This window comes from Chroicocephalus ridibundus, chromosome 1, assembly GCF_963924245.1.
Source record: "Chroicocephalus ridibundus chromosome 1, bChrRid1.1, whole genome shotgun sequence".
NCBI classification, from domain to species: Eukaryota; Metazoa; Chordata; class Aves; order Charadriiformes; family Laridae; genus Chroicocephalus; species Chroicocephalus ridibundus.
The window spans coordinates 196,621,131-196,648,820 of record NC_086284.1 but is presented as its reverse complement, the minus strand read 5'-3'; the positions used below and the strand labels follow the sequence as shown (position 1 = coordinate 196,648,820).

At 43.4% G+C, this 27,690-nt stretch overlaps 1 protein-coding gene across 1 annotated transcript; it reads left to right on the top strand.

The window, feature by feature from the left end:
• The first annotated feature begins 10,156 nt into the window (after nucleotides 1-10,156).
• On the top strand, nucleotides 10,157-26,146 carry GPR37 (G protein-coupled receptor 37). The gene is made up of 2 exons (XM_063323305.1): nucleotides 10,157-11,431; nucleotides 23,048-26,146. The coding sequence occupies exons 1-2, from the start codon at nucleotides 10,742-10,744 to the stop codon at nucleotides 23,864-23,866; spliced, it is 1,509 nt and encodes a 502-aa protein (XP_063179375.1). The 5' UTR covers nucleotides 10,157-10,741; the 3' UTR covers nucleotides 23,867-26,146.
• Nucleotides 26,147-27,690: the final 1,544 nt, after the last annotated feature.

The following is a 27,690-nucleotide window of genomic DNA, read 5'->3' as shown; positions in this document are numbered from 1 at the left end:
TTTGATAGCATAGCAGGAAAGCTAGTGTGCAGGGGATAATCTTGATGGATTTGCCATGACAGATCTGGTGTTTTATAAAATCTTCTACCCCAAAGAAATATCTGTTCTCCTGCAATGCTGGCTCATGGGAAACTCAGATCACTTCCATTAGCAACGATGCAGTGGTAACATTACTATACTCAGATGATGGGAACTCATTTTGGCTTAAGATTTATACAGTGAACATAAAGAAGGCACGAGGTTTTCTTGGACAGACTCGGAGTAGCCGCTGTGCATTCCTTCCCGGCACAAAGATACCTGCAATATTTATATTTTCCCTTCCATTTTCCCGGCCTTCCTTCACAGTTGCTCATTCACCACCCTGTGTTTTTCAGGGAATAAAGCAACTACTCGCCACCAAGAACACTCCAGGGCCCTCCGACAAGAAACCCCTTCCCCCACACATGGCCTCGGAGTCTCACATCTGTCTGTCTGAATTCATTAATCCGAAGACTTCAATGAAGGCGGGATTCTCACGCTAACAAGCTGGCAGCTCGGGTTGTGCTCCGTTTCCCGGCTCCAGCTAAAGCCTTCCCTGCAAGTGGTTAAAAAGAGCAGCCCCTCGTTTTAAGCAAAGCTCAAGTGGGTGACTCGAGCTGAGCTGTGAGTGCTTTTCAGAGAGGCTCAGTCTCAAAAACAGAAGGAAGGATCTTCACAAACATAAAAGCACAGCCCTTTCCTATTTAAAATATTAATTGAATGTATTTTTCAAATTCTGTCCCTTACCGTTGTAATGTTGGAGGGGACGTGACAGAAGCCTTAGCTCACAGCGAGGTGCCATTCAGCCAGGCTCAGACTCCACGCTGCACGTGTGTTACACATGGAGCGTGTCTGTCGTTCGCTCTACAGTAAGCCAACATTTTGCCAGCACCCAAATGAAATACAGTTTGACAGCGGCTGCTAAGAACAAAGAAATAAGCATATCAAAACAGATAACATTCATTTCATGATTAGACTATAATAATTCTTAATTTACAGCCTGTAAGTAAAGCTAGAAAGAAAAATAAATGCCATTAGCTTTCTTTCAAACCGGAGTTATTTAAAAGGGGATTCCAGATTATTTGGTGGATTTTGAATTATAATTTTTTTAAAACATTTTTAATCATCTCTTCCAGCCAATAATATATTTTCCTTCTGGAAAGCATATAGCTTTCTCTGTTGTTCAGGATCCCATGGAATTAAGTTCTTCGGCAGGTCAATGACACATTTCTAAAGCTCTTTACAGCGACCAAACTGGATCCTTGACCTTTTCTTCTGGTCCCTTTACGCTATGAAGTACAACTATTAAAAAGCAGCTAAAACAAGGCAAGTGAGATTTTCCTGATTTAAGAAAATTGCTGGTTGCCGAACACCATCTAGGATGGCTCTGTGACATCCCTCAGGAGGAAAAAGGGCTGCGGATAACAGTCCAGAGCACTATTTCTGCAAGCGTCCCTGAACCCCAAAGCAGTTTTTAGAAGCTTTAGAATCAATGTAGCTAAAAGACAATTTACTTAGCAAAGAACAACCATGGCCAAAAATTTGTCCCACTGTACAAGTCATTCACCCACCACTCAAGTGAAGACATTTCTGGTATGGGAAATGACTGCGCTCTCAGTGTCAAGATATCCTCAGTCTTGTAAAAAGCATCCTGGAATGTATTAATGGGCATGGCTAACAAGTGCCTCCTCGTGATATTTCATTTGACAGAGACATTCTGGTAACAATGGTGCTTGCTTAAATTAGGGTAATCACCGATCATTTTAATGGAATCATACTAGCTCATGCAGCAAGCTGAGGTTTCCACCTAAACAGACATGAGTGCTGATGCAATTTAGGTAGGAAAAGCACAGCCTAATATAACATGACCACAAGCAGCTTTTACCAATGCCCTCAGAAGCCTTGTGTGGTCCAGGACGTCTATGATTCATAAGACCAGCGACAGAAGAGCTGGCATCCCTGACGGCCTCTTCTCCTCAATGACCTGCTGACATTACCAACGACTTTATACCATGTCCTCATTAAGAGATGCTGGCAAATTGGAACTGTGTTATAGAAGGCAAGAATTTCAGTCTTTAAAACAAGTATGGAAAATTATGCTAATGCAGAAGATCAAGCTACATCTAAAAGAGGTAACAGATACATCCCTTACAAGGGCTTAACATGAAAAAATACAAAATATAACCTCCATCTGCTGAGATGCAGTTAGTAGATCTCCCTATTCATTGTTAACCTTCAGAAACTATCAATTTATCATGGGATATTGAAGTGGGAGAGAGGAAAAAAATAAAAGAGAAGGAAAAAACAAGACACAACAAAACAATAGATAAGAGGAGCCCAAATAAAAACAAAATATGCAATTTGACAACTAAGAGTGCGATCCAAATTCATTGCAGTGAATTGGAATATTCTTACCAACTTTAACACGCTCTGGGTCTGTGCTTTACTGAGAACAAAGATGACATGAAAGGGAGAATGTGTATGAAATATATCATACAGTTTTAAATAACTCTTCTCCCCAGGGTGATGTATTTACTTATGAAGAAGAAAGCAAACAAAATATACAGAGTGGGCTAGCATCCAGGGAAAAGATGAACTGTAGAAGGAGACCTGCATGAGCAACAGCAAAGCATTAAACCTTGTGCTTAACCTGTATGTACGAATATTCCCCCCAAAAAAGCTGCATGATGATTTCAGTGATGAAAAATAAATATATTCTTACAATTTCATTAGACCACGGTCAAAGTGCTCAATGGCTTTCAGGATAAAGCCAAGAACAAGTTAATGATACCAAAGGGGATTGTTAGAAGATATTATTAAAAAAATAAATGCAAACATAGCCCAAAAGTAGGGCTGCTTTGGTAGAAGAGAGGTGGGCAAAACTCATGATTCCCAGATACATGTATTTGTTATTTGTTCTTATTGAAAGCGGGTTTGACAGAAAACATGAAATAAAAAACTGCTATTGATAGCACACAGGTAAGAAAAACAGTTGTATCCAGCCAATTAGTCCAGGTTAAAGGCATCCCTGAGTGCACACTGAAAACACTAAGCCCTCAAAAATTATTTCTGAGAAGTCATATAGCATAGCAAGTATAGCCTCAAACATCAGTAAAGGGAAGATGAGTGGTTTCTTAAACAAGGAGTCTAATTTCAAGCATATTCTGTAATGCGAAAGAACTGAACAATTGCTGAGGGGAAAAAGAAAATAAACGGAAAAAACTCCAACCCCAAAACACTCCTCTAAACATTCAAAGGATAATGGAACAGTAAGCAATAAGCAGCACGGGTTCATAAGGAACATGTCGTGCCAAGGAAACGTGATTGCTTTTTTGATAGAGCTGCAGAAATCCTGGATGAAAGATACACAGCATGATTTTAATAAAGGATTTAATACAGTGTCTCACTAAATCTCCCAAAATGAATTCAAATTGCTTTGGACGTGAGCGCTGCCATGTAAATTGAAAACAGGTTGAAGGATCACAAACACTGGCTGATGACAAATGGCAGAGGATTGCACTAAGTTGTGGGGAAGGATGTGGTGGGTCTCCTGCAAGGTATAAAGTCGTTTCTCGTTTTAATAACTTCATTAATAAGCTGGAAGAAAAGGAAAACAGCATGTAAATGAGCTCTGCAGGTGAAATTACAGTTGGAGTAACTTTAAAGTGGCAGAAAAGGACAAACTAAGGTCCAACTTTAAAACCAAGAAGACAGCAGCAAGCTACTGCATTGGAGAAGGGACGGTCCACAGCAGAAAAACAATTATCTTGTATAGGCAAAGCAATGGCCTTCACTTACCCTCAGGAACGAAGGGCAGCACCACGTGTGAGGGTTTGGAGCGCACTTCGTCAGACACAAAAGCTAATGTATGTTTTGTCTGCGTATTTAGTAGTTTAATGTGGCACAAGAAGGGAGAAAATCCTCTGTGTATAGAGGAACCGTGGGGTTTTAAGTGTTTAAAATTAAATGATTCCATGATTCTGTGAAATACACTTTAGCATTCCGAACTAGAGAAAAATTTTGAGATGCACACAGGAGCGAGAGACGGAGAGACGGCAACCATGACACTGGGAGGTAACAACAGGGGCTAGGGACAAATAGTCTGAAGTTGTCTGCTCTGTGCTTTCAAGGGATGAGGCAGCCTCTACGCCGTAGGGTCTCCTCCTCCATTTTATTCCTTAAGCTGTTCTTTTACTCATGTTCTCTCAAGAGGATACCTTCTTCCTCACTCGTGACTTTTTTTTTCTGTCAAACACCTTGACTTCTCTCCCTCTTTGTCCTTCAGAGTCTTTCTCAGCTCCCCTTCCCTTCATTTTCTTAATTTCTTTTTATAGCTGCACTGGTTATTTAAAACCAACAACTGAGATGTCATTTGACTGCCTCTGCCACTCTGAGATTTATGTTATCTCCCAGTCCAGGCTGGACTGCAGGCGAGGTTGGAGGAGGTGCTGCTATGCTGGGCAACCCGGGCCATCCCAAGGACAGCAGTGCTTCCGAAACCTTTTGGATCTATGAACTACTGCCAACTCTTTGGAATTTCTCAGTACAGCTTCAACTGGAAATGGTGGAGCTTTCATTCATCCATCACGTTCTCCACACCAGCTGTGAAACCTTTGCTATGGCCTCCCAGATCTTCCTTAGTTCATGGACCACAACTTAGAAGTCACCACAGTTCAGGTCTTAATTTCCCTTGAACTTCAGTTTTGCATTAAATAACAAACCAGGGCAAGAAATGACTAACTGGAGCAATGTTCCTGGTGATTATCTGCATCGCAAGGGCAGAGTGACTTGAAGCTCTGAATACTATTTTGAGCTTTTTAGAATTTATAGTTCCAAACCACATGAGCTGACATAGGGAGTCTTGGAGATCAAGAAAGGGAGAAGGTCCATGGCCATTTTTCTGCATGGGGCAAGCAAAAGGCCTCTGGTAAATATAGGAAAAAATATTTCGTATAGATAGCAAAAACCAAAACCCAACAAAACCAAAAAAAAAACACCAAAAAAACCAACCAAACAAACAATTATCTAAGAAATCTCTGAAATGCAGTGATCAAAAGAATTTCACCGTGGTGGACGCTTTAGAAAAATCACTGTTCGGTTGAAAGCTGAAACCAGCTACCTTTTTAAAATTGTGTAAAGGTTTAACCTGTGTCCATAAGACTCTTATCGCCCTTCTAGATTTCTTACTGATTACAGAATGAAAATCTTGGATAAACTTTTAAAAAGGAAAGCTTTTATCTGAATTTCATAGCCAGGCCAATTAAAAACAAACAGTCTTTGCATCTCACCTCTAGTACCGTGGATCATTGAGACCTCTTACCTGTTTGAGCACTTTCTGCACAGAAACTTGTGAAGATGATCACAGGTAAAAGGGATGATGCTGACATGAGAGTCTGAAATAGAACGATTTGACGTGGAGGGACATGACACACGTGGCTTCACCCTCATTGTCTTAATCCATGGTCTATCAAGGATACTCACTAATAATAGACGCTCTTTCCCGGAGCTCCACATTGTATAAATAGAACTTACTACCCAAGTAATTCACCTTAAAAAAGTATTGATGACATCTCTCTCCAATGATCAATGTTGTTGGATATTCTATCTACATATTTTCTGCTTTTTGGATAAAATAGGACAGAAAAGCAGTAATGCAAGTATCAACCACATTTTAGTTTTCCATGTAAGATAGATCACTTGTTTCTTTATTACTAATAGTAATAGAGGTTTGCTGGTACTTACCTTTCAAAACAAGGACAACTTAAACAACAAGTCTATTTGGACTATGTGGTGGGAGCACTGATGCTTGCCCTTTAAAACGGAACTCAAACTTCAGCAAAAAAGAAAGGTTAAAAGGAAAAGTATTATAATTTAAAATGGGAAACTAGACAGGAATAGCAACCTGTACTCAGGAGCCACCAAAAGCTTTCCTAATGGACATCAATAAATGCAGAATCAGAATATCAATTACATGAAATTCCCAATATTATCATTAAAATTTGAATTCATTTTTGAATTTCAATTTCAAACTTTTCAACATTTATTTATTATTACAGAGCCCGACCCAACCATATAAGCAACAACAAAAGTCCTTCTATTGATTAGGGGATTTTGATCTGTCTGAAATAAAAATTCCAATGATACCGCATCACAGAAATGTTTATGTTCTCTCTGAACTCAGATTTTTATGGCAAGAAAATACACATCAAAACCCAGTGAGATGTAAAAAGACAGCATAAACAAATCAGTCTTTTTTCTATAGGAAAAATCTTGTCCTATTACATTTGCCTAAACAAGGAAGGAGAGTGGAGTGTAAGGTAGCCGAGAACACCGTAGTTTAAAAACCCAACAGAATATAAGTTATTTTGGGAAATTTACTCCTTTTCTTCTTCATTGATGACCTGTTGAATATGATCCCTGAGGAGAGCTGAAAAGGACAGCAGTAAGGCCTTCTTGCTACAACATAGTAACGTGGTCAGGCTAAGAGCATCACTTACCCACGTAATGAACATTGGACATGTCAAAAAACCAACACTGCAGGCATTTAAAGCCTATTTATTTCTTTATCATAGTTGAAATGTTGTAGAAGACCAACAAAAAAAAAGAATGAATGTATTTGGAAACCTTCCAAATTCCATCGTTTTATATTTTTTCATGTAGGAATATATTTATTGGTTTTCCTTTTATAGATTTTGGCAGCAAAAACATCTCCGAATTTTAGTTCCCTCATCTAACAGAGAAAAATTCTTTTTTTTTTTTTAATGTGTTATAAATGTCTGTTTGTGGTTTGTGAGACTATTTCTAGGCTGATGCATGAATTGGTAGAAAGACTGTCAAAACATGTACGACTCCTTTAGAAGAGAAGCGCACTATGAGTTGTGAAAGCCTGACTGCACTGGAGGCTGTATCAGAATATGACAGACTGGGAGCTTTATCCTAAAGGAAGATCTTATCATAAGAAGTACCAACATTATTTGAAAGACACAAGACATATGGACTGCCCCCTTAAACAGAACCCAACAACACACCCCCTCCATCCACCCCCCAAAAAAAAAAAAAAAAACCAACTCAAAAATTATACAGACTGCAGCAAAATTTCAATTAAATGTTTGAGACCAAAGAAACCGGGAAAACGGAACCTTCAGACGGTAACTTTCAGCACCTGACAGGGCAGCAATACTAAACAGGGGACTATCGTAATGGCAAATTAATTGTTTTTAAAGACAGCAAAATAGGGCCTTTTTAGACTGGCAGAATTAGGAAATTATGGTGGGGTGCATTTACACCTAACTCTACACAAAACCACATCTCAGTGAGATAAGAAAGCTCTAGGAAATATCATTCCTCTGTTTCCCTTTGATGTAAATGTTTTAGCAAGACAAAAGCCCAGAAGAAGACTTCCGTCACCTCTACATAAATACAACAAGCTCTGCCGTTCCAGGCACGGTGGTTATATGGCCACAAGCTACAAAATCCAGGTTTTTTGCATGTGCCGCTCTTCGTAACAGACCAAATACTTAATGAAGAGAAATGTGACAAAATATAAGCAAAGGATAATAATTTATGAGAGTTTTTTGTGTTTAGAAATCACTTTTCCCTATTGCAAAGCAGGCGGAATGCTGAGACTGGAAAACCTGTGTACGATTCAGTTCTTCTCTCACCATTAAAGGATCAGTGACGTAAACTGAACACTGCTTAACCTTCTTCTTCCTGATCCATATTTCTTGCAGAAGTATGCAGAAGGGCAGTATGTCTGCTAACTGCTGTCTGCTCCTTCCATATAAAAGCCAGAAGCAATATTCCTCAGTATCCTTTAAGAACAAGCAGTGAATTTATCATATCTGTTTGTAATGCCCTTTGGGACTCTTCAGGAAGAAAGGCGCAGTAAATGTAAGCTCATTATCATCATTAACTCCTTTTATACACCAGCTGAGCTCAGAAGAAACAAATGGGAGAAAAATATGAGGGGGGGAGGTATTTACCATTCTCTTCCTGGTAGGTATTGTTGCTTTTTTTTCTTCATTCATAGATGCCTTTTTTTTAGACAAAACTTACTATTTATTAGGAAAGCTTAAAATTAGCTAGATCATTTAACTCCACAAGATGACACTGATATTGCTAAGAAAGAAGAAGAATAAAACGGCTTGACTTATACTAAGGGACACTCAACACAGCAGTGCCTAACTTATTACAATCATTCTCGTAAGCTTAGAAACACCTTAACCTTCCCACAATCACACCTCACCCACATGTGGGAGAGAATGGTTTCAGGAAAAGGAAAAGCTTTCCATTTGTCCTGTTTGTGTGTTTTCCGGGTAACCATCATGGCCAGGGGAATGGCACTACACCTGGATGGGAACGGGAAAGGACTCACTGATTTTCGCCATTGAAAGGTCACATTTTTCATCCCTTCCAGGGTAGACGGTGTGCGAGCGGCACCTCCAGACAGCAATTTATACCACACACGTTGGACTTTAATATCAGATAAATGACCTCAGGAAGGCACTTTTCTCTCTCTGCTGATGGCAAGGTCAGCCTGGTGAGTTAAAGCTTACCTCTCTGCCAGATAGTGAATTTGTGCAACTGTGTTTTCACAAATAAACAATAATTAACAATCCGTACAAAAGGATCCTTTTGACACTACAACTTGATTCAACCCCATTGACAAAAAGTGGCAGCAGTCTTGTCTCTGTTATTGCATTTGATAGATTGGGGTTTTTTTTGCATGGATGTGATGTGTATTTTCTATTACTGTAGATTTATGTCATTTTCTTTGTTGATCATTAATACAAAAAAAAAAAAATGGCCTCAGGGCCTCAATGTACAAGCACAACCTACATACTACATACAACTGGCTCACAAGAAAAGAATTTACAGAACTATTAGATCCACAATCCTGATTTCAGTCCCTGAAATGCAGAGCTCTGGTAGCTTTGACTAAATTTCTGATTTTTACTTCAAATGGGTTAAGTTGGGGGTGGGGGGGAATGCTTCTCAAACTGCTTTAAAAGTTCAAAACTTTTAAAACTGTTGGGAATAAGCTACACTAAATCTCTTAAAAATGGAAACAACGAAACTTACAGTGAAATATTTATTATATCCAACTTTGGTAAGCTGACCCCTGAACTAAATAAAAACTAGAGAAACAAGGGGCAAGAGCTGTGAAGTTTATCTGACTGTGCAAAGGCAAGAAAGAAAACCACACACAGATGTTCAAAACAGGAAAGAAACGTCGACCTTGCTCTCCAGGCACTGAAAATATCTGGAGACGCTTCTGATGCTGCTCCGCTGCGAGGGTGATGCTTTGAACACCGTCTCCTTCAAGGGCACTCTTCTGCTCCATTTCGCGCCCTCATACGGGAACACCCCTTTCTCCCCCCAGCTGTGCCCTCTCCCCCCCGCAGCAAGGTGCCCCCTCGGGCCGGTAAAACCTCTCTTCCTCTCCCACCCAGACGCCGGCAGCTTCCCGCATCCCACCGCTCGGGATTCCTGCCGGGGTGCGAGACTCCCCGTACCGGGGCTGGGCGCTTCGTTCTCCTGTCGCTCCCCGGGGCCCAGCTGCCACCTGCGAGCCGAGGCGGGCAGCCGGACCCCCAGACCGGGGCGCGGGCAGCGGCGTGGGGAGACCCGCCAGGCTGCAGAGACGCCCGGGGGGCGGCGGGCCCGGGGCTGCCGGGGCGCCGGCGGCGGGGAAGCGGCTTCTCCAGGCGCATCCCCGCAGGGAGAGGCCGCGGGCGGGGAGGGCTGACCGGGTCCCCGCCGCTCCCCATCTCCCTGCCGCCCGGTTCCCCCGGCGGGTGGGCGGCGGATGGACGCCGCGCCGCCGGGCGGCGCTTGCGCACTGCGGGGCCGCCGCGCTCCTCGCCCGCCTCCCCGCCGCGCCCCCGGCAGCCGCGACCGAGCCGCACCGCACTGGGCTGAGCCGGACCGGAGCCGCGGGGAGCCGGGAGCCGAGCCCGCCGCAGACCAGCCCCGGGCGGCCGCGGCTGCCGCCCCGCTTCCCCCGCAGGGCTCGGGGGGGGCAGGAGAAGCCCCCAGGGGGTCGGTGCCGGGGCTGCGCCCGCCCGGCGCCGGCAGCAACTTTTCCGGTTCGCTCTCGCCGCTCTCCGCCGCGATGAGAGCGCTTAAAAGGCGGCGCGGTGATTAATCCCAGGCAAGAGTTTTGCAAAGCTCTTAAACACCTTAAGCTGCGCGCAGCAACCTGTTTTCTCCGAGGTTGCTGGAGAGGAGGAATTAGTGCCCGCGATTATCCGGAGAGGGGAGGTGTTTTTCCACAAGGGACCTCTCCTCGCCCATAAAGCCACCCACTGCCCGCAGCGGCAGGAGGATGTCAATAGGCAGCACGGGGCCGGTGCTGCTGCTGGCGAGGAGGCAGCGGTCCCGGGAAAGGGCGGAGCGCCGGAGGGGGGTCCTCCCGGCGCTGCACTTGCTACATTAACTCGGCGCGTCGGAGACGGCGACACAACTTTGCGGGTCTGCCCCGGGAGGCGGCGAGAAGAGCCTCCCCGCCGCCCCCTCCCCAGCGCCGGCCGCTTCCCGCGGCGGACCCCGGCGGCGGCAGCGGGAGCCGCGCTCCGGCGGCAGCGGCGTGGCGGCTGCCCCCGCCCCGGCCAGGCGGGCCGTCCCCGGGAGCCGGGCGGGCATGTCTCCCGCTCCCAGCCCCGCCGAGCGGGGCGGCCGCCGCCTCTGAAGGGGAGCGGGCCGGCCCCGCCGCCTCCCGGCCATGCGGCCCCTCCGCGCTCCCCTCGCCCTGCTCTGCCAGGTGCTGGGCGCCTGGGCTGCCTGCGCCCCGGCCCCCGCCGCGGCCAACGGGCTACCGGCGCCCCCGCAGCGCGCCCGCTCGCCGCCAGCCCCGACGCCCTTCGTCCCGGCTTCCCCCGGCCGCGGAGCCCTCCTCCGCGGAGCCCACGCCGCGCCCGGCGGAGCGGCGGGGCCGGGCGGCGGCTGCGCGCCCCGCGGGGCGGCGGGGGCCGGGCGGCGGCGGGCGCGGAGCAGCGAGCGCGGAGCCGGCGCGGCGGCGGCGGGGAGGGGGGCGGCGGGCGGCCCCCGCTGGCTGCCCCTGAACGGCTCGGGGGGCGCGGAGGGCAGCGCCGGGGGCCGCGGGAACGCCACCGGGCGCCGCGCCCGCCTCCGCAACCCCTTCTACCCGCTGACCGAGGAGTCGTACGGCGCCTACGCCGTCATGTGCCTCTCCGTGGTGATCTTCGGCATCGGCATCATGGGCAACATGGCAGTGATGTGCATCGTCTGCCACAACTACTACATGCGGAGCATCTCCAACTCCCTGCTGGCCAACCTGGCCTTCTGGGACTTCCTCATCGTCTTCTTCTGCCTGCCGCTGGTCATCTTCCAGGAGCTCACCAAGAAGTGGCTCCTCGAAGACTTCTCCTGCAAAATCGTCCCGTACATCGAGGTAATGGCGGTGGGTGGGGATGCGCCGGCCCGGGGCCGCCCGGCCGCCCGAAAGGACGCGGCCCCCCGAGCAGCCCTCCCCGTCCTTTCTCCGCTTGGCTGCGGGCGGGGACGGCCCGGGGACATCCCGCTGCGGCGCGGTCTGGGTTTCCCGGTGGCTCTTGGGGCGGAGCGGGGCCCCGTCCCGGCCCCGCAGTGACAGGAGGAGGTTGTGGCCGCATCGGGTCCAGCAGCATCGGGGGTTCCGCAGCCTCTGACCGAGCGCAGCCGGCTCTTCCTGCCACTCGCGCGAGTTCTGCCAAACTTTCCTTGCTCCTTGGGATCCCGAAAGGCGATGAATCCTCTCCAAATTACATTTCAAGTTTCTTTTGGTTTATGTTTGTTTTTTGTTTTTGTTTTTTTTTTGTTTTTGTTTTCCTAAAGTGAAGTGATTCAGGAAAGTGGAAGGGGGGGGGGGACTGGGGATAGGCTGTGAGAAGGTGATTATTAAAAAAAGGACCATCAATGTGATTTATGTGCTCTTAATTTATACTTCAGCGTTCAAATCTCACACTTATTTATTTGGCTTATCTTTTTATTTTATTTTATTTTAAATGGCCACAGCTCCATTTAAATCGCAGCTTCTTGGCGGTTGTTCAGAGGCTCTGTCAAAGAAGCTCTCAGCCAGCTGGCCGGAGTCCTGCCGGCAGCGTTCAGGTTGTCCACTTTATTTATTTACTGGAACTGAACACTGAGGCTTGGTGCTAGGGTGGTAGCCCGTAATTCTGGCTGCCTCCACTGTGTTCCCAAAACCTGATGTTCAACATTATTCTGTAACTGAAAGCTGAGGAAATGACTGTTGATTCTCTTGTCCTGAGAATGAGATATTAGGGGGACAAAAAAAACCCCACTCCAAAACCCAAAAGACAGCCCCCCCCCCCCCCAAAACCCAAACCCAACTTTTTATTATTACACAAAATATCACTTTCAACAGCACATTAGTATACAGTAATACATAATTAACTGTCAACCGATATTTTTAAGTGTTTAGAAAGATGTTTGATGTGTATTGCCACTCAATTGCCGTTGCTTCTTTCCTGTGTGATATACTTCATTACTGGTGGCATTGGACAAAGGGTGGAGCTGTGCTACGCTTAGATGAATTCCAGGCCAGTAGTATACCACTACGTTTGAAAAACTCGGAGTACAACTTAATCTATTTGCGTTTAAGAAGACATGAAGGAGTAAATATGTATTTCTTGAGAAACTGATGGTACTAGGAGCTTTTAAAATATCTGAATTGGGTTATGGGACTACTATGTTAACCAGTAAAGTAAGTAAGTAGTACTGGTTCAGCTAAAGTGTAACCATTTCAGTTAAAGTAGCTAGTGTAGTTTAAGTGTTTTCAGGACTTTCCTATAGTGACATTTTGCGCTTCCTAGCCTGTTTTTTTTTTTTTTGGTGCATCCACATACAAAATAGAAATGAATCTAATTAAAGATCAGTAGCTGAAATGAATTGCATGGCCACGCTGTCCTTCGAAATTAGTTGCTCATGCTGTGCAGCTTTGGGCACTAAAGAGTTTGTCAAACTGAAAGTAACTTATCTGAAATGTAGTTGCCAAAATTCAAAACTGTAATCCTGAAAAACATTCAGCTGCTGCTTTACTTTATGCTTTAATGACACCTTATTTTTTCACTTTAAAGTTATGCAGATGTCTAGAGTTGAAGTCTTATTCAAGAACTGGCACCAATCCAGTCGCGATGGACCAGTAGCATTGTGCCTGTCTTAGGCTTAATTATTACTGGGGTCTAAAAGTACAACATTCTCCTTGTCCCTGAAGGAGATGTAATTAATTTATATCTAAGGTACAGACCTAAAAAGATATAGCCTTGGGGTTCTGTGTTGCTCCCAGAACTATATATTTTTCACTCAGTAGTCATTAAATATAATACTCATATGTAAAATTCATCACCCCGGGAGCAGTAAGTAAAAGGCTGGATTTCCCCCTCCTTTGTAAACTGTAGCCATGAGTGATGGATATTGAACCCCGTTAGTGGATTGTGCCTCTCCACAGCTTGTCTTGAGCTTGGCGAGGAGGATGCTGTCCTGGAAATCAAGATTTGACCCCGCTGAGATGGAGGAGGGAGTTAGAGCAAAGTTTTGCCACTTTCCAAGTGTTGTTCAAACCTCAGAGGCGTTACACAGTGGCGCTGACACCACCAGGAGCGATGCAGATGTGGAGCGTGTCATGAAATCTGCCCCGTGAGCAGCTGCTGCTCTGTGCTCTGTCAAGGGCTGTTCACAGCCGTGCGCTCATCTGACGGCTGAATTAACACTGTTGTCTCCCTTGTAACTCACCTGGGCAGGCTCATCCCCTTCTCACACAATGGGAGAGGGATGAAGTCTTCTTAGCTCCTTGAGAGGAAAGCTGTAGACAGCTATGTTCAGGAGAGGTTTCCAGACAGACCTTCATGGAATACAAATAGAAACATCTTCCTGAAGATGGGCAGATTTTAAGCTGTTGTTTGTGTTTTCTGTAAGTTAGCCCAGCATTTTGTTCTTTTAAGTGTGTCTTTCTTCCACGTTCTGCATCTCTTTTTTTTTTTTTTTTTTTTTTTTGCATGCCAAGTCTCCTTATGTGCTGTTTAGGGAGCTACGTGTCTCACCCAGAGTTGTAGATCCAGAAATATCTCACTTTCAAGCACCACAGACCCTTATTGGACTGAGCCCTCTCTCATACCAGCTTGTACTTTCATAACTAGGGAAAGCGGGATGTCTGATTATCCAGAGCAAGTGATGCGGGGATCACAGTCTTTTAACAGAACTCAAGCATGCTTTGTATTGCGTTTGAAGGTTTCGAGTGATCCCAGTGAGGAACCTTGAGTTTTCTTAGTTTAACCTCTTGTGGCCAATTGTTTTTTATTTGTGCTGTTTAATGGGTATTGTGCAGAATTTCAACAAAACATCTGTTGCCAGTGATAACACACACGCACACAGTCTGGGGAAATGTTTTATGATATCTTCAAGCACGTTTGTATAGGTAAATGTTGAGCTTCGAGCAGTGGAAGGTCTCCTCAGTATTTAATTTAAAGGGCAGTTTTCCCATACCTAATGAAGATCTGCTGTGACCAAGTACATTAAGCAGTCATTTCAGCCATATGTTGTATCACAGTTTGGTCACTTCTAACTACCTTTTAAAACTATGTCTTGGCTATGCTTGTGCACATGACTGAGGAAGAGACTGACCTCTTCTCATGAGGTCTTTAGGTGATAAGAGTATAACTGCTAGGGAGCAAAGCTAGAAAGACAGACGATTAATAGAAGTGGATGGAATTATCTCCACCAAGAACTTCACTTGACCCTGATGATGGCACTGTCCTGGAGGAGGAGTTTTGAATGCACTGAGAGGGAATTGAGAAGGGAATTAGAACAACCGGGGCAGCTACTCTGCCTATAAGGGTGTGTGGAGATGCGCTTCTCCTTCGTAGTTTTAATCCTCTACACATAAGTTCTTAAAATTTTGCCACTTTTCTGCAGATAGTTCCGAAGTGTGGCTTTAGGCATGCATGTCTGAAGCGTTTACCTGTACAATGTGTTTATGTTGCCTTCCATAGACTTTTCTGAGTGTTGCTCGGAATCAGGAGATACAGAGTAAATGACAATACAAAGGTAGTAGCTTTGGCTAATTCCTGTTCCACAAGCCCTGAGGATGTGGAACCCTTTTCTTTTTGTTTAAGCGTGTCCAGTCTTTTCAGCAAAAAGACTAGGGGGAAAAAAAAAAGGAGTATGAAACAACATAATTCTAGTTCCCCTACTTACAGATTTATGCTAGGCCTTGATAGAAACAAGTGTGGGTGTAGACAAAATCAGTAGTTTTACTGTGCTTCTAAATATTTCACAGCTGTTAAATGCAACGGTCCTGTGAAGCAGCATTTTTATTTTTTTTTATTTTAATGCTGGAAGCCTGTAGTGAAGAGGTTAAGTAAGTTGTTTAAGGCTCGGAGCAGCTTGCTCAAGATGACAAATGGGTTGTGTCAACTAAGACTAGAAACTATCTTTTGGGCTTTAAAAGGAAGCTCGCTTGAGTTGCGTGCCTTCTGCTCTTGGAGGTTACACTAGAAGCTTGATGAGTTTGAGGGGGGTTGTTGGAAGTAGGCATCACTTTCTATGCCAGCAGACTGAGAAAAGCTTCTTGTAGTGGAGTAAGGATTTAGAACTGGGGAAGCATCTAGAACAAGGGTCTGCAGAGGCTGATGTACCATCTCGTGTGGTCCAGCACAGAGCAAGAAGCTGCTGAGGCTGGTGACGGTACTGAGCCCTGCGCTCAGTGCTGATTACCGTGAGGCCCTACACCTTTCTCATACCCGCCACTAAGAAGAGAAAGACAAAGTTTGTGGTGTCCTCATCTGGACCAGATCGTGCATAGGAGACTGGCTTGACCCTGGGGCAGGCTGACAGTGAAAGCCTCTGAAATCTGATGCCCGGTCTCTGCAGGTGCTTTCGGCAATCCGTTTGTGGCATCACTCCTCTGCCTGGCGGGCAACTTCCAGCTCAGGAAAGCTCTCACAATTAGTAATCTTAGTGGAAAGCATAAGGATTGATTTGGCCTGGAATACAAATTACTCTCTTTCCCTGGAGCTGACCCTCCAGGGCAATTTGAGGTGAGGCTTTTCCCCCTTTCTCTCTTTTACTTGGTAGATGCAAGCGAGAGGCACAAAGAAAGTGGCCATTCTCTGCCTGTTCCAAAGCTGTCAGAAAAGATCCTTATTTTAAGTTTCACTTCAGGGAAGCAAATACGTTTTTTTTCATGGGAGTTTATAAAAGCTGGGTGTTATCTGTATTCTCAGTGTCTTTTGTTGTGTGGCATCTTCTTTATGTCTCTTCTTTGACTGTAGTCGGAGCTGGGCTCCTGAAGCTCCCGTAAGTCCTCTGGGTCGTAGGCAAAGCTCCTCAGAGAGGTTTGCGGTTTCAAAGCTTCGTACTGAGAGTTTTCTGGGGCAATGGCTACATGTGTCTCTTACTGAGCAGAATATCTTCAGCACTTATCACGCAATAAATAATTCTTTAAAACAGAAGTGTTAATATATCTCTGCCCTTTAGGTATTAGCGGCATGATGATAGTAGCTGCCCTGTTGGCTGTTCTGTCAGTCTTTCCCTCCTCTGCAAGCCCTGTCCTTAGGGGCTTATAAGCTGTCCATAAAAACTTGCTTTTGGCTTAACTTTGCATGTGGCCTTTCAGCATGGAAATGAATTTGTGTCAGGCTAGGTTTAAAATTGGGTCAGTAATATTTAAGTTACATATGTGCAGAGAGGAAGAAGGCAGCATCTGCGATCCCAGCACCATTGACTCGACTCCGAGCACCGGGATGTCATTTCTCCGTATGACAGGATTTTTCCTGCAAAGGAAGAAGAGGCAGATTTTTAGCAGCAGTTCCACGTTGTTAATATTAAGAGTTAGTGCAGGAGTCCCTTGTGTAGCGTGACGAGAATTTGATCCTCAGCAGAGAATGACACTCATTTCTTTACTTTAAAAAAAAAAAAAAGAAGTAAATTTAATTTACTTATGTGGTAGCATGGTAGATTGCAAACAGGAAAATGAACAAAAATTAAATCCCTTTCTGTTTTGTAATTTTTTCCAACCCTCTAGATAAGCATGTGGTGTACTAATGAGTATTTCCAGTGCCCTGACGGTCTGTTTGGGTTTCCCTTCCAACAGAATTCAAGAGCAGCTCTTGGAAGTGGATTCTGACTCTGAACACTATTACTCTTAGGATATACAGAAGGAGAAGAAACACGCAAAGTACATGTGCTCTATGTCTCCCAGATATGAATGTTGATAGTACTACAAAGGAAACAGCCGTACTGTACCCGTTGTTCCACGTGTGTGGGACGTCTCCATGATAGTAGTTTCCAGAATTGCCATCATGTCTTTTAGATAATTAAGGTGATGTAGATTTTCATCCAGAATGCTTACGCTAATTGCTAATGTGAGAGGGGCCCCTGGCCCCCAGTACCCCTTAGCTACTGTATTACTTCTGCTGCACCGCAGTAGTGTTTCGACTGAGTGACCCTTACCTATCTTACAGCATAAAGCCATTAATGTTTAATAGCACTTCATGTAAGAAATATGTGTAGAGATATTATATTTATATATTTTTATTATTTTATAGTAATGACTGTCATTCTTCGTGTTTGTTTGTTTTCTTTGTTTTTGTTTTTTTTTTTTTTTTTTAAATTGAAAGAACAGAAACCAGAATCTAGATAAACTTAATTAAATGATTGTTTTCAATGGCATGACCTTTTATTTTGCGGTATTCCAGTCTTATTATTGGACTCTCTACTGTAAGCGTAGAGTAGCACAAAAAAGGTATTGAAGGTTATGCTAACTTTGTTAATTTATCTTAGGCAAAACTGAAAGTCTGCAAGAGCCACCATGGCATGTTGCATTAACATACTCTGAAGCTATGAAGTTAGATGTGGATATAGAACAGCCATAATAAGATGATAGACTATAATGGCTTGGGGGGAAAAATTAGTTGTTTATATGATAGAACAGCAATGGATATAAAGAGTCTACAGAGTGCCACTGAGAGCTCAGAGATGGCTTGGCTAGTGGTCGTCAACCTTTTCTGTAGTTCAGCTTTCCTATTACAACAGGAAAATGTATTGAATACCCATCCTGCCTTGAAACGAAGGAAGAGTGCCACGTAGTTTAAGAAACTGTGTTATCAACATAAAATATATTCTATCTTGGAAAAACCAGCTTCAGCTGGTAGAAGCAACCACTTCTCATAACTTTTTTGTTTTATCTTGTTCCATATAAACTCAATCTACACTGTGTCCCCCCGCTCTCCATCAGAAGGCATGCTCAATGCTTGAGATGATTAATGGTCGGTCTCGTTTCCAGCCTTGAGTTGCTCATGGCTGGTTGGTTCCCATTCTGTTATATTCGCTGTCCTTCGGCTTAAGTAACTTTTGTATCTCAAGATAGACTTATTTGTAGATAGCAGCAATATCAATTCTTGGTCTTCATCTTACTGGATCAAGTGTCCCAACCTCTTTTTTATATTCACTCACAAATTTTGGTCTTCATTGACCGTTTTACCCAAGTGACCTTTTCTGATCTTGTTTCTGGTTTTGTTTTCATTACCTTTATCTAGTCAAGCAGGTGTTAGTGAGAGAGAATTTGGAGTCTTTATTTCCACTGATATTGCTGATAGCACTACATCTGCACTGCTTCCCTGGCCAGCCCGAGGCTCTGCTCCTACAGGCCAGGGCCAAGAGCTGTGGGACCACGGCCAGAAGAAGTAGGACAGGCCAGGGAAGGCCTGGGAACATTTTGGTAATTGTTAAAGTTGGTGAAAGGGGAATGGGTACGTTGGAGGGACGGAGAGAAGAACTGGTGCAATTAAGCTGAGCATTTCATGAGTTTACTGTTGTTCTCTGGCCTCAGTTCCCCAAATGAATTTTGTCACAGTTGACTAGCAGCTGGTGAGTTAATGACAAAAGGTTTATGCAGTGTCTCAAAGGAGCATGACTGTGCCCACTAACATCCCTGGCAATGCTTTTAAAGGAGCAACAGTGTTAAGAGACTCTGTTGTAACAATAATGTCATCTCTAGTGCGTGTATGCTGTAGCTGGTAATTCCTTCAACAGCAGTTCTCTGCCCAAGCGGTGTGGGCACCTCCTCAAAGCAGGGGTTACTTCACCACCTCCTGAAAGCAGATCGGTGGTCATTCATTTAGAAACTTGGGGACTTTTCTGTTACCATCTAGCAAGAGAAAGACGTAAACTGGTGTCATCCTGAATGTCTAGAGACTGAAGGAGACTCTTCATAGGGACCATATGGAAATAAATCAGACGACTAAGTGATGATCAAAAACTACTGAGCCTGACTTGCCCTTGCCTTGCCTCATTTCCTGCCAGGTTGTTGGAATTAAGACTGCAACAGCACATCAGCATAGCAGAAAGTCAGCTGTTACAACAAGAAGAGCATCATTGAACTCCATGCAGCTTTGCACCACTTTAGGATTTGTTAATTTGTCCTTTATCTACTCCCCATCAAATGAATTATCTTTGTTCTGTAGTTATTTCGGGGCAATGTAACAGGCTAAAAAGGAAACTTCTCTGGCTTCTTCCATGTTTTCAGCTTAACCCTAATTACACAGAATCACAGAATGGTTTGGGTTGGAAGGAACCTTAAAGATCATCTAGTTCCCACCCCCCTGCCATGGGCAGGGACACCTCCCACTAGACCAGGCTTCTCAAAGCCTCATCCAGCCTGGCCTCGAACACTTCCAGGGATGGGGCATTGACAGCTTCCCTGGGAAACCTGTTCCAGTGCCTCACCACCCTTACTGTAAAGAATTTCATCCTGATATCCAATCTAAATCTACCCTCTTTCAGTTTGAGACCATTACCCAGTGTCCAATCATAACAGTCAACACTCCCTGATGAAGAGTCCCTCCCCATCCTTCCTGTAGGGCCCCTTTAGGTACTGGAAGGCTGCTATAAGATCTCCTCAGAGCCTTCTCTTCTCCAGGCTGAACAACCCGATTAGTATGACTGGTATGAAGAAACACCCCTAAATTGAAATAGTATGAATGTGCAGAATAGGTGTCCCAGTTCTCACCCGCGTGGGTTGTGAGCAGCACCCATTGACTTTGCTGGCTATGACTCATAGTCTGCAATGTGGGGTAAGTAATCAGCCCCTTAAATTGCTGTACTGCCTTTAAGCAAGTCAGCTGGAGTGAATCCCTGCTCACCTGCTTGGGAGTGTTTGTTTGGTTTTTTTGCGAGCTTTTTCCATGGCATTACTAACTCCGTTAATCTGCAGAAAGTAGGAAACCATTGCCTGTTCCAGAGGAACGCTAGGTTTGTTTAGCTTGTTTCATCAGTGAATCCAGGGGAGAGTTTTCAAAGCCGTCTTCCACTGTTCTTAGTTCTTTCCTCTTGCTCTATTTCACTGTCTTAAACCTCCAAGTTATTGGTCAATTAATGTGACAGGAACCCCGTAGGTTATGTTTGTTCATGGTAGACATGTCTTCTTTCATTAGTCCAGCCTTAACAGCTGCAGAGCTTTAATGTCTTAGCCACTGTATAACAGCCTGTTTGCAATGAAATGCCAAAGCAATAAAAGCCTGTGCGTTGGGGGCAGGGGGAGAGGCTCACGTCAGAGCTGAGAGGGAAGACGTTAATATACAAAAACTCAGATTTTCTTCTGTTCTGCTGAATTTTTATTCCAATCCCTATTCATTCCTGAGTCTCAGTTATTTCCCTGTCTCCCGTAATCGTAGGGAGCTGAGTCCTGATCCTTTTGTTATTCAGGTTGGATGTTCTGGCTAAAGGTTTTCCTGTCACTCCAAGGAATTTGAAGACTGCACAGACATTTAAATGTTTTGGAAACAAAGTCCCTAGTCTTGAATTTATAAATCTGGCTCTCAGCAGTGATACATGAAAATTATCTTTCATTAGCTAAGTTTATCACTGTTCATTAAGATTTCCCTGTAAGTGTAATTTTTCTTTAATTGTTTTTATTTTTTTGCTGTATTTACCAAGCTTTCTTTGAAACTTGTCGGGCAGTTTAACTTCCTAAATCAATAAGTTTGCCTATTAAAAATGTTTACGGTACTGCTTTGTCATCATTAAATATTCCTACGAGTTAATTAGTAAGAGATTGCATCTTACCCATCTTTTAGGAAGCTGCTTCAAAGAATTCCCCAACTAAGCCAATGCCTGACAGATCTAATCCCAAGTGCCTAATATTTCTCAGTGATATTCAATTTTAGCAATCTGATACGGCCATTAAATATTGAAGGCCAAAATTAATGATACATTTATATAATTGTGCATAATTGTACTGTCTATCTTCGCAGAACTTTTTACAAGAGATACATAATCAGGAATATTTCAAAATTATGGAAATCAGGAAGTGTTTTTTAAAATGTACGGATGTGAAATTTAAATATATCATTGCACATCAAATTTGGGTAAGCAAAAATTAGTGAACTGCCTACTATTACGCCGGATTTTCCAGTTAATTGCACAGACACGGGGTTTATTCATGATAAAAGTAATCATTCTTTAAATTTATTAGGAATTCTATTTAACAGTTTCCTTTCTTTTGCATCAACACATTTTCAGCATCACAGAAGCATGCAAAGCCAAGAAAATAAATGAATTAGAATGCAACAGGGCACCTAATCTTTCTCCAATTTAAGCTAATGGGAGTTCTGCTTTGAATTTGAACTGAAGTTGAATTTATTGGAAATAGGATTAGGCCAAAATGTATATAGTCTTCTTGCAAATTTGTTTTTAGGAAATTTAATTATAAACAGGATAAAATGATAGGAAATTATGTTTTGTGACAGTACAAGACTTCTATTCATGCATAGAATGATGGTTATTAAAGCTAGAGAACGTATGCATTGTTCTGTACTTGCTCCTTACAGTGTATAATTGAGAGCTCTGTCTTTAAATCATTTAAACAAAAAAACTTCTGCCATTTCTCCTAGCCTTCAGTACACCCTCCTACAAGATGTTTTCTATGAAATTAAGCCTAGATTTTTTTTTTTCTAAAAGCAATGTTGAAGAGAGATTATTAAAGCCGAACTATAATAGTCAAGATAGTTTTTGCACAGGCTCTGAAAGTCCGAAGATTTTAGACTGTCTCTTTGAACTCACAGTACAGGAAGATTTTGCGTGCCTACATCCAGTCAAAACTTCACTTAAGAGCCTAAATACACAAAATCAGTTGTCAGACCCTACTTCATCTGGTAGATGCTTAATCTGCAGGGTTCCGAATTTTTGTAGATATGGAAGGATTTGATGTTATGGTCCCCTGCATGCTTGGTGAACACGTGATGTGAGCATAAGTTGATACCTCTGCTGAAGGAAGACTCTCCCATCTCTTCCCTTTTGACTTAAATTCCAACTCCTGTGGCAGAACTGATCTTTCTGAAAAACACCCCTTAGAAAAATGGGGGGGAGGTAGGGTATTAGATTTGCATATTGGTCAGTTCCCCAATTTTTTTCCACCCAGTGTTGCACGGATGCTTGCATGTGCCTCCAGGAAAGGATGATGCCGAGCTAAAGTAAATATTTGTAGGCAGAAAAGCAGAAGGGCACACTTTCTTGTGATGTATGCTGGATGGTAGTTCAGCAAACACTGAAAGCCAAGTTATGTCTGTGATGTTTCCTTTGATGGTGCTCAGCACCATGATGCTTAATTGTCTCCTACACTGATACCCCTAAATTAGATCTTCCTTTGCCCTTGTCAGTCAAGGGGCTAGATCTGACTGGCGTTTCAGAGTACAATTTGAGCTCTCTTTAGCTATGAAAGAGTATAAGCCTCTTCCAGGGAACAGGTCAATGGTAAAAGCCTTCATCCAATGCATAAGAAATTAATTCCCTCTTTGGCCTGAGCGAGTTCAGGCCTTCATCTTCTGCCTCTAAGAAGATTGCCATCAACAGGGGACCAGGGGACTTTTGAAGGAGGTGAAGTTTTTCCACTCTCCACTGAATAATGGACTGTACCCTTGTAGCTGTCCTTTTTTCATTTTTTTTTTTTTTTAATTTTTTTTTTTGCCCCAGGCAGCACCTCTATTAACTTGCATCCCCCTCTTCTCCTCCCCAGGTGGCCTCTCTCGGAGTCACCACATTCACGCTCTGCGCCCTCTGCATCGACCGGTTTCGTGCCGCCACCAACGTGCAGATGTACTACGAGATGATCGAAAACTGCACCTCCACGACGGCCAAGCTGGCCGTCATCTGGGTGGGCGCGCTGCTGCTGGCCCTGCCGGAGGTCGTGCTGCGCCAGCTGGCCAAGGAGGACCCCGAATACAGCGGCATCCCACCGGGGGAGCGGTGCGTGGTGAAGATATCCACCGCCCTCCCTGACACCATCTACGTGTTAGCTCTCACTTACGATGGGGCAAGACTCTGGTGGTACTTTGGCTGCTATTTTTGTTTGCCCACCCTTTTCACTATTACCTGCTCCCTGGTAACAGCAAGGAAAATCAGGAGGGCAGAAAAGGCCTGCACAAGGGGGAACAAGCGACAGATTCAGCTGGAAAGTCAGATGAACTGCACAGTGGTGGCTTTGACCATTTTATATGGGTTTTGCATCATTCCCGAAAATATTTGCAACATTGTGACTGCCTATATGTCCACAGGGGTCTCCCGGCAGACTATGGACCTCCTCCATCTCATTAGTCAGTTCCTTTTGTTCTTTAAGTCTTGTGTTACCCCGGTTCTCCTTTTCTGTCTCTGCAAACCTTTCAGCCGGGCCTTTATGGAGTGTTGCTGTTGCTGCTGTGATGAATGCATCCAGAAGTCTTCAACAGTGACGAGTGATGACAATGACAACGAGTACACCACAGAACTGGAGCTCTCCCCTTTCAGTACCATCCGTCGCGAAATGTCCACTTTTGCCTCCGTGGGGACTCACTGTTAATTGACCTTCGGACTTTATTTCCTGTATCTTTTTCTTTTTTCTATTTTCTTTTCTTTTCTTTTTTTTTTTTTTTTTTACTTTCTACTTTTCTTCTTCAAGCAAAATGCAAGGGAAAAAAAAATTGTTATTAAAAACTACTCTGGAAACCAGTCTGCATATTAACAGTCGTGCTTTGGAAAATAATTTGTTTGGTTGTTCAAATGAAAGAAAGAGAGAGAAGGAGAGCCAGCACTCAGTTTTAAATCATTATATTTTGTATGGTGCTAGGATTTTATTGGTTGGGGAGGAGAATACATATCAATCCACTATTATTTAATTCCATAGGGTTTTTTTTGGTTTTTTTTGTAATCACTGTAAAATGATTATATAGACATTGTGGGTTTTGCAAGATGTTTCATGTAAAAGATGTGGTGGAAAGTATTTGAAGGTAGTTTTAATCCAATTACTGTACACTATTGTGAGAGGACTTGGACTTCAGAAGATTTATAAAGTAGGATTTTAATAAATGAGGTTTTATTATTTAACTTCATTGTCAATCGGCATTTAACAGGGACACCTATAAGTAGTACTAAATTCTTTTAATAAGTAAAAAAAAAGTCTTTGCTTTGCATAAAATAATTTAAATGGCCATATTTAATGTACCATTCGTGTACTTACCCTTGGAGGCTATAATTACAGTGTTTAAGGAAGGTGGTTATAATGGTATTAGATTTACACGAGTGTTTTTTAATGTATATTATGAAGGTTCAATGTGCCTCACTGAAAATTTCCTTCTTAACCTGCAGGTATGCAAAACCTGAGTTATTTTGTACTTCTTATGAAGAAAGATTTGCTTTCTCACTGAATTTTGTCTTGTGTAGTTTCAAAATCAAATTTCTTTCCAATTTGTTATTGGTTTTACATTGAGATTATGTCCTCAGTCTCTGTATATATAGCTCCTACTGGCTTCAGCAAGAGTCCCATTGCAGAGGAAGGCATTCTTCTGCCAGGGGTTTGCTGACAATAAATGTGAGGGACTGAAACATGTGGAAAGTGAATTCCTTCTTTTTTAAAAGATATAAACACACTTGGACGCTTGGGGCTTGACCCAGAGCCCATTGCAGTCAATGGAAAGATTTCCATCAATTTGAGAGGGTTTTGGATCAGACTGGCATCTCCTATTTATTCTGGGATATGTAACATGAATATTAATCACGGGGGCTCTGCATACCGATTATAAATCATGCTGCTCTCACAAAGACTGCTATTCACCGGCAGCTCGCAGCTCTGAAGCTGTTTTTGAGAACCGCGGTGTGTTTTGCTGATGGCTTCTTGCTGTCCGCAGAGTTATTAAAATGAGGGTATGTCAACACTGCCGGCAACAGTGCCATATAGTAAAACCTAAAGCTGTTAGAAACAAGCCAGGTTGGGGACTGGAAAGTGCCTATCTGTACCAGCAGAGCCTGTTTGCCCCACTTCTTGGCTGAAGCAGGCAGGCTGTTCTTGGCAGGCAAGCTGGCTCGTATTTACACTGGGCAGCGGGCTGAAGTGTAGACACATGCTAAGGAACTGAATTTGTTATAATTAGCTTATATTTTAATACTAATTAAATAAATAATACAATTGCAGTAGTGTGTGCGGAAGTAACATCCCATGCGTTTGTCCTTTGAAATTAACAGTGACCGTAACTGATGTAGTCTGACTTCCCGACACCTGCCTCTAAATGTGTTAAAGAACTTGCTGTAACTTCTGGAAAGGAGTCTATATTTTTATTTGTAGATTCTGGACTTAATATGTTTAACCTTTGTCTCTGCTTGGGCAAGCAGTATTTCTTCTTTTTCTTTACCATTTTAACCTATAACAATTTCAACTGGAAAGCAGTTGAAATTAATTAACCTGAATACAAATCGAAATATATATATATATGCACTTGAGTTCTTTTTCTGATTTTTGATTCAGACATTGGACCCTAACAAAGCAATCTGCTTTAAGCACAGGCCTAAATTTAAATATGTGTTTCTGTTTAGGACTTGCTAAAGTACCTACATTTTTTAATCGTTTTGTAAGATGGTCAATCACTTCTGAAGACTTCTTTATAAAGAACTGTCCCTTCTTTATAAACCCTTCGTTAACTTCACATTGCTCGATTACTTTCAATAAACTATGAGAGGTATTAAAGAGAAAAGATAAAAACAAAATCTCCTCACTGTGGTGCCTGTGTCTCCTCAAATACATATTCCTATTGGTACATTTTGATTTGTACTCTTCTTTTTCAGTTGCCAGTATTTATAAAGAATGGGAATAAAAGCCGCCCTTTTTGTTCCTTCGTCGTGTTTCTTGCTGGAACATTTCTCTCAGCCGCCTTTTCAGTCCCAGCATGAGCGGTGGCCCAAGGGCCTGAGAAAGGAGCAGCAGAATGGAAAGAAGCACCTTTTTTTTTTTTTTTTTTTAAAGAAGGAAATACAGAAATTACTTGGGAATATTAAATGATGACATTTCACTAATTTGAGTGCAAGACTGCATTGGGACAGGAAAAGTCCCCAATTACGTTGGGCACTGGGAGCTTCCAGCTTTCCTGCCTGCAGTGGGTAGGTGTAAGCTGTGCCAAGGGGTGCTGCTTGCTCCCAGGTGAAATGCTCTGTGTCCCGGAGTGGTGCAGTTTCCTTCTCTATTAAAACCTTTCCACAATATATGTACGCTAATCCTGCTGGGGAAAAAAAAAATATCAGCAAAAAAAAAAAGTTTCATAAAGTCATTGGAGAAAGTAGAATAAAGTCATTGGAGAAAGCAGAATTTGAAGATCAATAGTGTTGTGTTCGGAAATAACCTTCCCACTTGTGTGGTGGAATGTTCTCTAACCTCATATTCATTGGGCCTTCTTTGAACCCAGTGTAACCTTGCCTTGTTCACAGCTATTTCAGAGCATTTTTCACAGCTATTTCTCCCTGCTGCCTTGGACCTCCATAGCAATTGGACATGTGAGACACCCTTTTATTCTAATTTGTCCCTGGAAGTGTTCAAGGCCAGGCTGGATGAGGCTTTGAGCAGCCTGGTCTAATGGGAGGTGTCCCTGCCCACGGCAGGGGGATCAGAACTAGATGGTCTTTAAGGTCCCTTCCAACCCGAACCATTCTGTGATTCTGTGTGTGTGTAAATTGGTTAAACTAATCCCACATTAGCCTGTTTGCATTGCCACAGCCATTCTGACGCAGGCGTGGCTTGTTAATGCATTTAAGTGTCATGATAAATGATTCCTTTTGTTAAAGATGGGCTACTGCATTGCTTTTCTTCCTGCTTTGGGACTGATGCTCTGAACTCTTGAAATTTTCCTGCTTTTCTTACTTTCTTTAATATTCTTAGAAGCCATTTCTGTCTGTTTTGAATCCAGTTCTGTAAGACATTTGTCTATGAACAAGAAGGCATATAATGGACTGATGAATGAAGATTTGGAAATGTTTATGGCAAGGATTTAATTCTTTTGTATAAAATAGAGAAACATGCAGAGCATGGTGATCAACATAAAAGAAGAGTGATGGAATGGAAAATTAGATTGTGAGGTAGGAAAGCCTTACACCCCTCAAGTATGTAAACCTTCAATACATTAACGCTTGCCATCCCAGTGCTGGTCCCATTAAGAAATTAAAACCCATAGAACTGTCGTACGAGTTCCGGTATCTCCAATGAGATCATGTTTCGTGAGCTGTATCAAAAATATGTTTCCTACTTTTACTCTTCTTATTCTCTCCCCCATCCCAACTGGGGGAGTGAGCAAGCAACTGCATGGTCCTAGTTGCTGTCTGGGGTTAAACAACAACAATGTGATCTTTGTGTAGGCCAAAGTACAA